The 14,109-nt window shown below is 43.5% G+C and overlaps 1 protein-coding gene across 7 annotated transcripts in view; it reads right to left on the bottom strand.

Annotated features, from left to right (window-relative positions):
- LOC106579830 (triple functional domain protein) overlaps nt 1-14,109 on the bottom strand; it is a 138,509-nt gene that overhangs the window by 29,764 nt on the left and 94,636 nt on the right. For all 7 annotated transcript variants that reach the window (XM_014160062.2, XM_045702163.1, XM_045702176.1 and 4 more), the window contains 11 exons: nt 13,192-13,258; nt 12,823-12,932; nt 12,490-12,559; nt 12,289-12,378; nt 11,729-11,821; nt 11,149-11,260; nt 6,967-7,157; nt 6,642-6,743; nt 4,193-4,332; nt 3,879-3,978; nt 1,768-2,023 (listed from right to left, as the gene is read on the bottom strand). In XM_014160062.2, coding sequence (XP_014015537.1) covers nt 1,768-2,023; nt 3,879-3,978; nt 4,193-4,332; nt 6,642-6,743; nt 6,967-7,157; nt 11,149-11,260; nt 11,729-11,821; nt 12,289-12,378; nt 12,490-12,559; nt 12,823-12,932; nt 13,192-13,258 — 1,331 coding nt within the window. The remainder of the gene's footprint in view (nt 1-1,767; nt 2,024-3,878; nt 3,979-4,192; nt 4,333-6,641; nt 6,744-6,966; nt 7,158-11,148; nt 11,261-11,728; nt 11,822-12,288; nt 12,379-12,489; nt 12,560-12,822; nt 12,933-13,191; nt 13,259-14,109) is intronic.

Genomic DNA, 14,109 nt, shown 5'->3' with positions numbered 1-14,109 from the left:
GAGACACATCCATCCATCCCCTTCTACAACTCCCAGACGTTTACCAGGGCAAACCTTCTGCTCACAGCCTGCACTCATTCTGGCCCAGCCATGCATCTGGGTGACAGCACCAGTCGGGAGTAGGAAGAGGAGAATTCCCTGATCTTCCTCCCAAACCCCTAACCCGTTCACTGCCCTGAGAAAAAGGCCTAGGTCTACATGCTCTGCTTCATGGACAAAGCACCAGAAAGACAAGGGGAGCACCAAGGACATGTTCATCCTCCTAGTTCTAAAGGAGCCCTGCTGAGGGGAGTCTTTAGCAGTTTGTAGTTTCAGTCTGCATAACGATTCACTGGCCACTACAGGGCATAGAAAAACTGTGGCGCTGCGTGGGTATAAGAACGGACCATCTAAGAAGTTCTGATGCTTCTATAGGAGCTCAGGAAAAACATTGGCAAAAAGCACACATGAAACTTGAAGGTAGCAGAATAATAAAGAACTGGATTGGAAATCCTTGTTTGTTATTAGTTGGAGAAAACCATCCAAGTGTGTAACATGCATCAAACACTACCTGGTTTAAGCCAATAGAAATACTGGATTCCCCACTCTCCTATAAAATGATGAAGAGCCTAATGTTTAGGAAACCTATCGGCATGGATTTTTAACATTTAACTAGGCAAGTCAGTTAAGAAGAAATTCTTATTTATAATGACAGCCTACCAGAGAACAGTGGGTTAACTGCCTTGTTCAGGCGCAGAACGACAGATTTTGACCTTGTCAGCTAGGAGATTCGATCCAGCAACCTTTCAGTTACAAGCCCAACACTCTAACCACTTGGCTACCTGCCACCCCAGGTAGCCTTGTGCCGCACCATGGAAACCACCAGTATACAGTACACAAACATCACCTCTATCTTATTACAGACCAGGACAGGAGGAGGGCGGGCCGTCTGACAGGAACAAAGCTTTACTGAGTGACTCAGTCAAGACAGAACAGAAGCTCCAAGTGCCACCCAGGTTTCTTTGATCTCATCCCCTGGGGTCTGGAATGGGGTCAGGTCATAGAGCTCAAAAACACCTTCTCCTTTGAAGAAAGAAAAACCACTGTCCAGTCAAAAGGACAGGGTCATTTTGAAGGCCACACGGTAGCAAAACGTTTTGTAACAGAAATGAAAAAAAATCTACAAAAATGCATGTGTTTTTTATTGGACAAGTTCAGGTAGTCTCGACCTGTTTCAGACAGTTTTCTTCCGTTTGGTGCCTGACGAATATGAACCATGAGAGACAGGCCATGTATGCATGTATGAATTCCCAGAGTTAGTCATGTCTATATGAATTCCCACAGAATAATGTAGGTAGTAATCCATATGTTTTCCACAGCAGCACGTCTCATCAACACCTCTCTACAGACTGTAAACCAGAGCACCTGGAATCCTTCACTGGTTGCAAGTACACACTCGTCCACTAGAAACCACATGGGACCAAGGTGCAGATGGTGCCTGTGTGTGTGTGTGTGTGTGTGTGTGTGTGTGTGTGTGTGTGTGTGTGTGTGTGTGTGTGTGTGTGTGTGTGTGTGTGTGTGTGTGTGTGTGTGTGTTTTCCAGACCTAACGGTAGATTGACGCCAGACACCTGCTTAGAACCCTATGATGTGTGCATGTCATCTTTTCCTGTACAGCATTCCAGGTGCCTCACAACAGCAAGGCTGACAGTGTGTCTATGTATCTGTGTATCTGTATCTGTCTATCTGTGTGTGTTCCAGCCTTCTCAGTCCCAACATCAAGGCCTACCTTTGTGGTGGTGATTGAAGAGTCCTTCCATCTCCATACTAGAGCGTGAGTGAGCGATGCAGAGCATGGCACAGGGTACTATGCCCTCCTGGGCAGGGGAGCGGTCCGTGGTCCTCACCAGGCACCAGTCTGGCTTGTCATGGAGCCTCTCCAGCACCTCCACCGTCTGACCCCTCCGTACAGTCAGCTCAGAGCTGCTGCCATTACTAGCCACAAAGTCATGGATGACCACGGTCAGCTCACAGCCACCAGAGAGCTGGAGAGAGGGAGGGATGGAGAGGGAGAGAGAGAGGGAGGGATGGATGGAGAGGGAGTATGTCAGATTTACATAAACATTACATTCTGGTGAGTCACTCGCCACACATTCAGATGCCTCAACATGACTCAAGAAACGCTCTGGCATTCTAAAGCAGTAGATGCAGGGGAAAAAATTTCCATTAAACTGCCATATATGCCATTAAAATATATATTGACGATGATGGGCACATCAGGGACGTTTCAAACAGGGAAATCAGTTACAGGAGAATGCCGATCACCCTCGGCAGTTCCACACTGACAACACGTTCTTCAAATGACTATCAAATCAAACCAATTACAGACTCCAACCAACATCCAACCGACATGGCTAGTTAGTAACTGCTAGAGATCCATACATACCATTTGGTAGTGAGGCAAAGCCAGCGAGTTCAAAAGCTGAGCCACCGGACCAGAGTTTTTATTGTTCTCCATGATTCTGTCCTCTGTCCTCTTCTCCTTCATTCTATGATGCTCCTGATGCTGAATCTAATCCATCGACGCGACACAAGGTTAACTTAACACTGAACCACACTGACCTGAGGTAACACGCAGGCCCACCTACTCTCATAATCCCTCCGCCCGATGGCCCTACGATTCTATCTAGGTACTATATACCAGAGCCAAAGCACTCCCTTCCTTGTCTACTGTACCAGCTGTGCCTTCTCCAAGGAGAGGCTGAAGATATGACACTGACACAGAGAGTGGTACAGCTAGTGGGAGGCTGACACACTCGTTGACGCGTCGCCGACACACAACTCCACTCTGTCATTGCCTCTCACAGATCTCACAAAACCAGGCGAAGAGGAAGAGAGCGAGAGAAAGAAAGACAAAGAAAGAGAGGCAGAGAAAGAGAGGGAGAGAAAGTAAAAAAAAGAGAGTGAGAAAGAGAGAGAGTTGACTGTGAGTGATTGTGCCCTGCATTAAAGGAACCACGGCCCATTAGTGTACATGAGAGGACACATGGAATCTCCCTCCTCACCTCTCTGTGACCTTGACTGACCCTCTCTGTGTTGTTTTCTGTACCCTGACAGAACCAGAGCTACACTGTGTCAGGAAGGACACATACAGAAAGGGACATACTACGCATGTCTTCCAAATGTCACCATATTCATTTTGCTGTGCATTATTTTTGTCCAGTAGTGCCCTATAAAGGGAATAGGGTGGCATTTGGGACTGAACCCACTGTGGCTAAGTCAATTTGAACCTAATTCCTTGAATTAGGAGCATAGCTGCATAGAGCAGAATAACTGCAAGTCCAGCTTTGGCAGGGAAACATGGTCCCTAAAGAGGCAGAGTGTTTGTGTGAGAGAATATAGCTCTGACTGTGAGTAGGAGTGATATCCTTCTGTGCTGTTATTGCCTGATAAAATCACACTGCTCCTTCCTGAAGAAGAGCCATGTTTCTCATGTTCATCTCTGAGATGGAAAGGAAAAGTCTAACGAAATTTTGGTTCTCAGACAGTCCCTTATCAGTCAACAGGTTCACAGGAAGCCAGTCCAAATTAAACTTATGTCTTGAAATATTCAATTCTAATTAACTTGTCTGGTTGCGGTCTCTCCTAAAAATGACTGGATTTAGAGGCTACAGTTTGAAATGCTGTTGAAAAGACCACTCTAGAGTCTAACGTGTCAAATGAAACTGTGAAGACCACCGCTGTTCCACAACAGAGACCAACAGCCATCGTTGGTGAAGCCCTAAACTGCAGGGATTGTAGCAGCAGACCATTGTCTTACATCAGACTCCGGAGTTGGCAACGGGCCGTATTTAAATGGCGTAGCTGTAGGAAGGCAATGGGCAGCATATGATGACTCACCTTGTCGCTGTCCAGTGTGTTCTGAGAGGTACGGGAGGCAATAGAGATGGTGTCTGGCTGACTGCTGGCATCACCCTGGCTGTCCAGGTCCTCTCCATGACTACAGAGGAAGAAGAAGTCAATCAAGATCGGGCAGGGCAGCTCTCACAATAATATACTGTTGGGGCACTTTAATGTTAGGTTGTGCTACGGCATTGACAGAACAATAACTGTAATGTATAAAACCAATGTCCAATGCAGTCGGTGTTGTATGGTCTGTAAGAAAGACTGTGAGAAGTGATGAGGTTGATACAAGGTGGAGTACTGTACTGTACCTTCTGCCCTTGTGTTTGACTGTGGTGGCCTTGGGGATGTGAATGGGCTCCTTCAGGGCTCCTCTCAGGTGGATGGTACGCTCCTGGATTACCTCCCGGATGTGTTTGATCCAGTCCTGCTTGTTCTCTATGCTGGACGCCTGAGGTGACAGACGGACGGACGGTCAAGACAGACTGGCGGGCAGAAAGATCTCAGTCCACACATTCCCAATTTTTCGACACTATCTATGATGCAACACTAACTGTACGCTCTGAGCTGTTCAGTCAATACAGTCAACCCTGATGCCTTCATTGATAGAAATTATCCAAATGCTTGCTAGGTTTACCAGAGTATATCGACAGAACACACAAAGGACATTCCGTCATGTTCCTTTCATTCAGTAAGACCCTTTCAATCGATTACAGTATGTTTCACAATTGAGGAATTCTCATGCTGGCATCTTAACTTCAGTCATTTCCGAGGAGCCATTTAAAGGGCCCTTCAGTGCTGTGTGAATGTTGTGAATGCGTGGACACATAAGTAGCATCTGACTCACTCATGTCTTCATTGGAACTATGCAAGAGTATGCTGCTGTTATATAACGGACAGATTAAGATGGTCAGTCTGCCATTATATTATGTGTATAATATATGCACTACCGTTCAAAAGTTTGGGGTCACTTAGAAATGTTCTTGTTTTTGAAAGAAAATATTTTTTTTGCCCATTAAAATAACATCAAATTGATCAGAAATACAGTGTAGACATTGTTGATGTTGTAAATGACTATTGTAGCTGGAAAACGACCGATTTTTTATGGAATATCTACATAGGCGTACAGAGGCCCATTATCAGCAACCATCACTCCTGTGTTCCAATAGCACATTGTGTTAGCTAATCCAAGTTTATCATTTTAAAAGGCTAATTGATCATTAGAAAACCCTTTTGCAATTATGTTAGCACAGCTGAAAACTGTTGTGGTGATTAAAGAAGCAATAAAACTGGCCTTCTTTAGACTAGTTGAGTATCTGGAGCATCAGCATTTGTGGGTTCGATTAGAGGCTCAAAATGGCCAGAAACAAAGAACTTTCTTCTGAAACTCGTCGGTCTATTCTTGTTCTGAGAAATGATGGCTATTCCATGCAAGAAATTGCCAAGAAACTGAAGATCTCATACAATGCTGTGTACTACTCCCTTCACAGAACAACGCAAACTGGCCCTAACCAGAATAGAAAGAGGAGTGGGAGGCCCCAGTGCAAAACTGAGCAAGAGGACAGTACATTAGAGTGTCTAGATTGAGAAACAGACGCCTCACAAGTCCTCAACTGGCAGCTTCATTAAATAGTACCCGCAAAACACCAGTTTCAACGTCAACAGAGAAGAGGCAACTCCGGGATGTTGGCCTTCTAGGCAGAGTTCCTCTGTCCAGCGTCTGTGTTCTTTTGCCCATCTTAATATTTTATTTTTATTGGCCAGTCTGAGATATGGCTTTTTCTTTGCAACTCTGCCTAGAAGGCCACTAACCCGGAGACGCCTCTTCACTGTTGACATTAAGACTGGTGTTTTGTGGGTACTATTTAATGAAGCTGCCAGTTGAGGACTTGTGAGGTGTCTGTTTCTCAAACTAGGCACTCTAATGTACTTGTCCTCTTGCTCAGTTGTGCACCGGGGCCTTTCAGAAGAAAGTTCTTTGTTTCTGGCCATTTTGAGCCTGTAATCGAAACCCACAAATGCTGATGCTCCAGATACTCAACTAGTCTAAAGAAGGCCAGTTTTATTGCTTCTTTAATCACCACAACAGTTTTCAGCTGTGCTAACATAATTGCAAAAGGGTTTTCTAATGATCAATTAGCCTTTTAAAATTATAAACTTGGATTAGCTAACACAATGTGCCATTGGAATACAGGAGTGATGGTTGCTGATAATGGGCCTCTGTACGCCTATGTAGATATTCCATAAAAAAATTGGCTGTTTTCCAGCTACAATAGTCATTTACAACATTAACAATGTCAACAATGTATTTCTGACCAATTTGATGTTATTTTAATGGGCAAAAAATGTGCTTTTCTTTCAAAAACAAGGACATTTCTAAGTGACTCGAAACTTTTGAACAGTAGTGTACATAGCATGTGTGTGTGTGTGTGTGTGTGTGTGTGTGTGTGTGTGTGTGTGTGTGTGTGTGTGTGTGTGTGTGTGCCATGACTCACAACGCATCAACACACAGATATGTCTCTAAGTGCATGAACTGTTATGCAAATCTTCAAACTCGAACACATACTGTAAGCCTGGTAAAGCAGACTCAAAGAAATACGTTTTGGGCGGAATTGTAGTGGGTTGAACTTAAATCTTTAAAAGTCACAGTAACACCCACTTAAGGAAATACGTTTTGGGAAAAAGTGGGAGTAAATATATACATATTCATTGCGCTTGATTGTTTGCTGGGTTACTGTTAAGTCATAATGTCGGAGTTACCTTGAGCACCATCTTGTTGTCTGAGCTGGGGGTCCTCCCAACCCAGAGAGCAAACTTACATGGATCCCCCTCCACGTGTTCTGTGACACCCAGCTCTGAAGTCTTGGAGCAGAGACAACACAAAAACAGAGTTAGAGAAAGAACAGGAGAGGAAGAGAGTAAATATAGGGTTTATAAAAAAGTATTGACTTGAGATCCGCGCAGGCAACACTTTTCCGAAAATCATTCATTGATGTGAATGGGAGACATTAATTTAAGTTAAGCATGCGGATCTCAAGTCTGAGTTCCAGACATTGTGATGAAAGAGTGGACAGGTTGTACTTACAAAGAGCTTGCTCTTGTAGAGGTACTTGTTGCGTCCGTTAGAGTCCTTGACCTCCTTGCTGAAGACCAGGGACATCTCAAATAGGAAGAGGTGACGCTCGCGTCCCTTACGGATCAGAGTCTTGGGATCCCACACCTGGAAGGACTCCTGCAGGATCAGCTCTCCTTGGGAGTCAATATTCCCATCGAACCCTGGAGGGGGGAAGAGGAGGAGGAAGAGAGGGGACTGTCAAGTCACTTGATTCAAATAATGATTCCTAAACCTACAGTTGAAGTCGGAAGTTTACATACACTTACGTTGGAGTCATTAAAACTCGTTTTTCAATCACTACACACATTTCTTGTTAGCAAACTATAGTTTTGGCAAGTCGGTTAGGACATCTACTTTGTGCATGACACAAGTATTTTTTCCAACAATTGTTTATAGACAGATTATTTCACTTATAATTCACTGTATCACAATTCCAGTGGGTCAGAAGTTTACATACACTAAATTGACTGTGCCTTTGAACAGCTTGGAAAATTCCAGAAAATTATGTCATGGCTTTAGAAGCTTCTGATAGGCTAATTGACATCATTTGAGACAATTGGAGGTGTACCTGTGGATGTATTTCAAGCCCTACCTTCAAACTCAGTGCCTCTTTGCTTGACATCATGAGAAAATCAAAAGAAATCAGCCAAGACCCCAGAAAAAAATTGGAGACCTCCACAAGTCTGGTCCATCCTTGGGAGCAATTGCCAAATGCCTGAAGGTACCACATTCATCTGTACAAACAATAGTACGCAAGTATAAACACCATGGGAGCCCGCAGCCGTCATACCGCTCAGGATGGAGACGCGTTATGTCTCCTAGAGATGAACGTACTTTGGTGCGAAAAGTGCAAATCAATCCCAGATCAACAGCAAAGGACCTTGTGAAGATGCTGGAGGGAACAGGTACAAAAGTATCTATATACACAGTAGAGTCCTATATCGACATAACCTGAAAGGCCACTCAGCAAGGGAGAAGCCACTACTCCAAAACCGCCATAAAAAAGCCAGACTACGGTTTGCAACTGCACATGGGGACAAAGATCGTACTTTCTGGAGAAATGTCCTCTGGTCTGGTGAAACAAAAATAGAACTGTTTGGCCATAATGACCATCGTTATGTTTGGAGGAAAAAGGGGGAAGCTTGCAAGCTGAAGAACACCATCCCAACCTTGAAGTACGGTGGTGGCAGCATCATATTGTGGGGGTGCTTTGCTGCAGGAGGGACTGGTGCACTTCACAAAATAGATGGCATCATGAGGTTGGAAAATTATGTGGCTATATTGAAGCAACATCTCAAGACATCAGTCAGGAAGTTGCTTGATCGCAAATGGGTCTTCCAAATGGACAATGACCCCAAGCATACTTCCAAAGTTGTAGCAAAATGATTTAATTAACCTGTTTGGGATAGGGGGCAGTATTTTCACGGCCGGATAAAAAAACGTACCCGATTTAATCTGGTTACTACTCCTGCCCAGAAACTAGAATATGCATATAATTAGTAGATTTGTATAGAAAACACTCTAAAGTTTCTAAAACAGTTTGAATGGTGTCTGTGAGTATAACAGAACTCATATGGCAGGCCAAAACCTGAGAAGATTCCATACAGGAAGTGCCCTGTCTGACAATTTGTTGTCCTTCTAGGGCATCTCTATCAAAAATACAGCATCTCTGCTGTAACGTGACATTTTCTAAGGCTTCCATTGGCTCTCAGAAGGCGCCAGAAAGCGGAATGACGTCTCTGCAGTCTCTGGGCGAAAAAAAGCAGGAGTTTTTGTGAGTGGTCAGGCAGGGAACAATGACAGTGGAGTGCGCGTGCACGAGACGACTCCATGTTTTTCTTTTAGTCTATGAATGAATATAACGTCGCCCGGTTGGAATATTATCGCTATTTTACGAGAAAAATAGCATACAAAATGATTTTAAACAGCGTTTGACATGCTTCGAAGTCTTTAACCTGTTAGGGTTAGGGGGCAGTATTGACACGGCTGGATAAAAAACGTACCCGATTTAATCTGGTTACTACTCCTGCCCAGTAACTAGAATATGCATATAATTATTGGCTTTGGATAGAAAACACCCTAAAGTTTCTAAAACTGTTTGAATGGTGTCTGTGAGTATAACAGAACTCATATGGCAGGCCAAAACCTGAGAAGATTCCATGCAGGAAGTGGCCTGTCTGACAAGTTGTGTTTCATCTGGGCTCTTTTTATTGAAGATTTAGGATCTTTGCAAAAACGTGACACTTCCTACGGCTCCCATAGGCTCTCAGAGCCCGGGAAAAAGCTGAAGGATATCGAGGCAGGCTCTGGCTGAAACACATTTTCCCGTTTGGCAAGTGGCCGCTCAGAGTACTGTGGGCTTAGGCGCGTGCCCGAGTCGACCGAATGCTTTATTTTCTTTCCTCTGTTTACCTAAATGCAGATTCCCGGTCGGAATATTATCGCTTTTTTACGAGAAAAATGGCATAAAAATTGATTTTAAACAGCGGTTGACATGCTTCAAAGTACGGTAATGGAATATTTAGAATTTTTTTGTCACGAATTGCGCCATGCTCGTCACCCTTATTTACCCTTTCGGATAGTGTCTTGAACGCACGAACAAAACGCCGCTGTTTGGATATAACTTTGGATTATTTTGAACCAAACCAACATTTGTTATTGAAGTAGAAGTCCTGGGAGTGCATTCTGACGAAGACAGCAAAGGTAATAACATTTTTCTTATAGTAAATGTGACTTTTCTGAGTGCTAAACTTGCTGGGTGTCTAAATAGCTAGCCCTGTGATGCCGGGCTATCTACTGAGAATATTGCAAAATGTGCTTTCACCGAAAAGCTATTTTAAAATCGGACATATCGAGTGCATAGAGGAGTTCTGTATCTATAATTCTTAAAATAATTGTTATGCTTTTTGTGAACGTTTATCGTGAGTAATTTAGTAAATTCACCGGCAGTGTTCGGTGGGAATGCTAGTCACATGCTAGTCACATGCTAATGTAAAAAGCTGGTTTTTGATATAAATATGAACTTGATTGAACAAAACATGCATGTATTGTATAACATAATGTCCTAGGGTTGTCATCTGATGAAGATCATCAAAGGTTAGTGCTGCATTTAGCTGTGGTTTGGGTTTATGTGACATTATATGCTAGCTTGAAAAATGGGTGTCTGATTATTTCTGGCTGGGTACTCTGCTGACATAATCTAATGTTTTGCTTTCGTTGTAAAGCCTTTTTGAAATCGGACCGTGTGGTTAGATTAACGAGAGTCTTGTCTTTAAAATGGTGTAAAATAGTCATATGTTTGAAAAATTGAAGTTTTTGCATTTCTAAGGTTTTTGAATAACGCGCCACGGGATTACACTGGCTGTTACGTAGGTGGGACGATTTGGTGCCACCTATCCTAGAGAGGTTAAAATGGTGTAAAATAGTCATATGTTTGAGAAATTGAAGTTATAGCATTTTTAAGGTATTTGTATTTCGCGCCACGCTCTACCATTGGATATTGGTGAGGCGTTCCGCTAGCGGAACGTCTGTCCCTAACAGGTGGACAACAAAGTCAAGGTATTGGAGTGGCCATCACAAAGCCCTGACCTCAATCCCATAGAAAATTTGTGGGCAGAACTGAAAAAGCGTGTGTGAGTAAGAAGGCCTACAAACCTGACTCATTTACACCAGCTCTGTCAGGAGGAATGGGCCAAAATTCACCCAACTTATTGTGGGAAGCTTGTGGAAGGCTACCCGAAACATTTGACCCAAGTTAAACAATTTAAAGGCAATGCTACCAAATACTAATTGAGTGTATGTAATCTTCTGACCCACTGGGAATGTGATGAAAGAAATAAAAGCTGAAATAAATCATTCTCTCTACTATTATTCTAACATTTCACATTCTTAAAATAAAGTGGTGATCCTAACTGGCCTGAGACAGGGAATCTTTACTAGGATTAAATGTCAGGAATTGTGAAAAACTGAGTTTAAATGTATTTGGCTAAGGTGTATGTAAACTTCCGACTTCAACTGTATATTAATTGAAAGCTTCCTGTGAGCCCTGCTCCACTAGGAGCTAAAAGGAATGTCCAGTAATTCAAGGCCTAGTCCTCCTACTACAGATAAAAGGGGAAACCCTTAGTTAGTTCTAAGTATATTTGCTCCTACCGTCCATCATGCTGAGGTGCATGGCGTCGTTGGCTCTCTTAGGGACACTGAGCATCACCTCCAGACCATCCTTGATCTCCCCCTTCCCTTCCTCACAGCAGGTCAGCAGCTCCTGAAGAGGAAACACACACACACACACACACACACACACACACACACACACACACACACACACACACACACACACACACACACACACACACACACACACACACACACACACACACACACACACACACACACACACACACACACACACACACACACACACACACACACACACACACACCCCAAGAGAGAGAGAAACAAACACAAATCTTCAGTTGCATTTCACAAACCTCAAGGTCCAACAAAAGATAAAGGCTGTAATGGATTGTGTTCCATGCAAGATGCAGTTAGCTTCCAACACTGTAGCTTTGTTGACAACTAGCGATGTGATGTACAATAAACACGATCATTGTACAAGCTAGACTACAGAGGGTGAGAGAACAGAGGGCGCACCAGAACCTCTTGTGCTGTATGCTACATAATTATTACAGAGTCGTCTAGCGACTGTTTCTACTTGGCCAGTGTACAGTACCTTGAGAAGCAGCTGATACTTGGTTATTCTCTGGACAGGCTTGATGAGGTATGAGGATATGGAGTTGGCCAGCCGGTGCCTCTGTTGAATTTCCTGGAAACCAAAAGACAGAGACGTCTTAAAGGGCACAGAGACGCCGAGGCAGCAGTCGCCAGTGTAATCCTGCTCTTAGACCTAGACAGACAGCACTGATGGAGAATGGAGATACCCCTCTCCTCAGAGCTGGAGGTCACTGACAGCAACCTAAGATCAATCTTCTGTGAGTAGGCTTCATCTACCCCTCTTCCTCCCTCCTGTACTACCACTACAACTCCTGTTAAAATCAGCCTCACTGCCAAACACCCAGAAATCACCCGGAAAAGCCAGATTTGGTCATAACTAATATACCAGCATAATATTGCTTCCTTGTATTTATTCAAAAACTATTAGCATAAACAGTACTTCAAAGGATCTGATTCAAAAGACCACATAATAAGACGTGGCCGAATTTGATTAGTGGTTCAACATTTGATGTAATAAGTATTTATAGAATGCCTAAGTTGGTACTCATCTACACGTACATCAAAATAGGGCCCTGCATGCTCCAGAATGAGCTGGGTAGAGTCTGGTTTGTTCTTGCAGTAGTTCACATACATCTGGAACTTATCTGCCTGCAAAATGGACACACAAATGTTAAGAGACACAATATTCCCGCAACATCTCAGCCATGTCAACCTATGTCAGTGGTGTAAGCTGGCTTGTCCAGAGAGTGAGACACTCACCCAGGTGACAAAGCAATGACCCACGTCCTCAGGTAGCTGTTCGTATTTCTCCAACTCCTTCAGGAAGATGCTGTACAGAAAGAGAGAGTTTCTGAGGAAATCTAAAATCAGGATCATATTCACTACGAACCGAACAGAACTAAACGGGGCAACACGAGGAGGGACTACCTGAACTTGTCCAATAAGAAACGCTTGTTTCATTATTATTTATGGTGTGTACTAATGAATAGGACCCAGGTTGAGTTTCTATAGACCGGCCTTAGGTTGACCACTCCAGTGCATCTAGAAGGCAATGGGAGTCCGGTGTGGGTAACTCCAGTACAGAACACTAACTTGTGGTGGAACTCGTAGAGGTCCAGCATGTTGCCAAAGATGATGTGCTCTTTATTGACGATGCCTGGAGGGATCTCCTCAACACCGCTGGTCATCTCCCACAGGTAGGTCTGGAAACCACACAGAGATCAACACAATGTCTTTACCTGGTTGTAATCCTGACATCTGACATTTCTACAACCAGAAAACCGCCAACTAAAACTAAACCAGATCAATCAAGCATACCTTTTGCATTGCCCTTGGGCCTTGGCTTACATAATGTTTTCCTTTCAAAAAGTCGATCCCTTAGGGGCCACTGTATTGAGTCCGTCAGTAAACGAGTGTGAATGTGTCACAGGTTGAATGCAGTGGCGGTTTCTCAGTACTTACATCTGTACACTCCCGCAGGTCTCTGACGTAGGCCTTCTCTGTCTGAATGAGCTCTGCCATTATGAACCTGGGAAAAAAACATTCAACTTGTGGGAACTGCAGCAGAGAGAGAGAGACTATCTTTTGTTTGGGTCTGTTTTGTGTGGGTCAGGGGCATAGACAAATGTCCCATGTGACACAGCAGTGGTTCCCTCTTTTCGGGGGGAAAGGAAAAGGTTGGGAACTACTGATATTATCTACGTCCCAAATGGCACCCGATTTCCTATATAATACACAACTTTTGACTAAGGCTCTGGTCAAAAGAAGTGCACTATTTAGTGAATCAGGAGCCATTTGGGATGCTCACATACAGTACAGTAAAACCCCAGAAAAATATTGTTTTATTGTCAAATACACCAGATAGGTGCAGTGAAATGTGTTGTTTTATTTTAATAAAAATTTTGCATGGCCTAAATGCAACATCAAACATCAAAGTCCCAAAAGGAAAGGGCAACTAAGTATCTCACTTTTTTGACGGTGTCACGTCCTGACCATAGAAAGATGTTATTTTCTATGGTAGAGTAGGTCAGGGCGTGACAGTTTTTCCCCCCCTATGTTTTCTATTTCTATGTTTAGGTTCTAGTTTTGTATTTCTATGTTGGGGTTTTGTTTGGGATGATCTCCAATTAGAGGCAGCTGGTCCTCGTTGTCTCTAATTGGAGATCATACTTAAGTAGGGGTTTTTCCACCTGGGTTTTGTGGGTGATGTAGTTTTGAGTAGTGTCTGTTTCACCTCTGCGTCACGGTTTGTTGTTTTTTTGTCATTCAAGTTTATTTATGTATTGCATAGTTTCACAGTATAAATAAAATGTGGAACGACACACTTTGGTCCGCTCTTTGGTCCGCTCATTCCTACGACAACCATGACAGACGGCCTCA

This window comes from Salmo salar, chromosome ssa02 (genome assembly GCF_905237065.1).
Source record: "Salmo salar chromosome ssa02, Ssal_v3.1, whole genome shotgun sequence".
NCBI classification, from domain to species: Eukaryota; Metazoa; Chordata; class Actinopteri; order Salmoniformes; family Salmonidae; genus Salmo; species Salmo salar.
The sequence above is the reverse complement of the archived record's forward strand: the minus strand, read 5'-3'. Positions and strand labels throughout refer to the sequence as shown.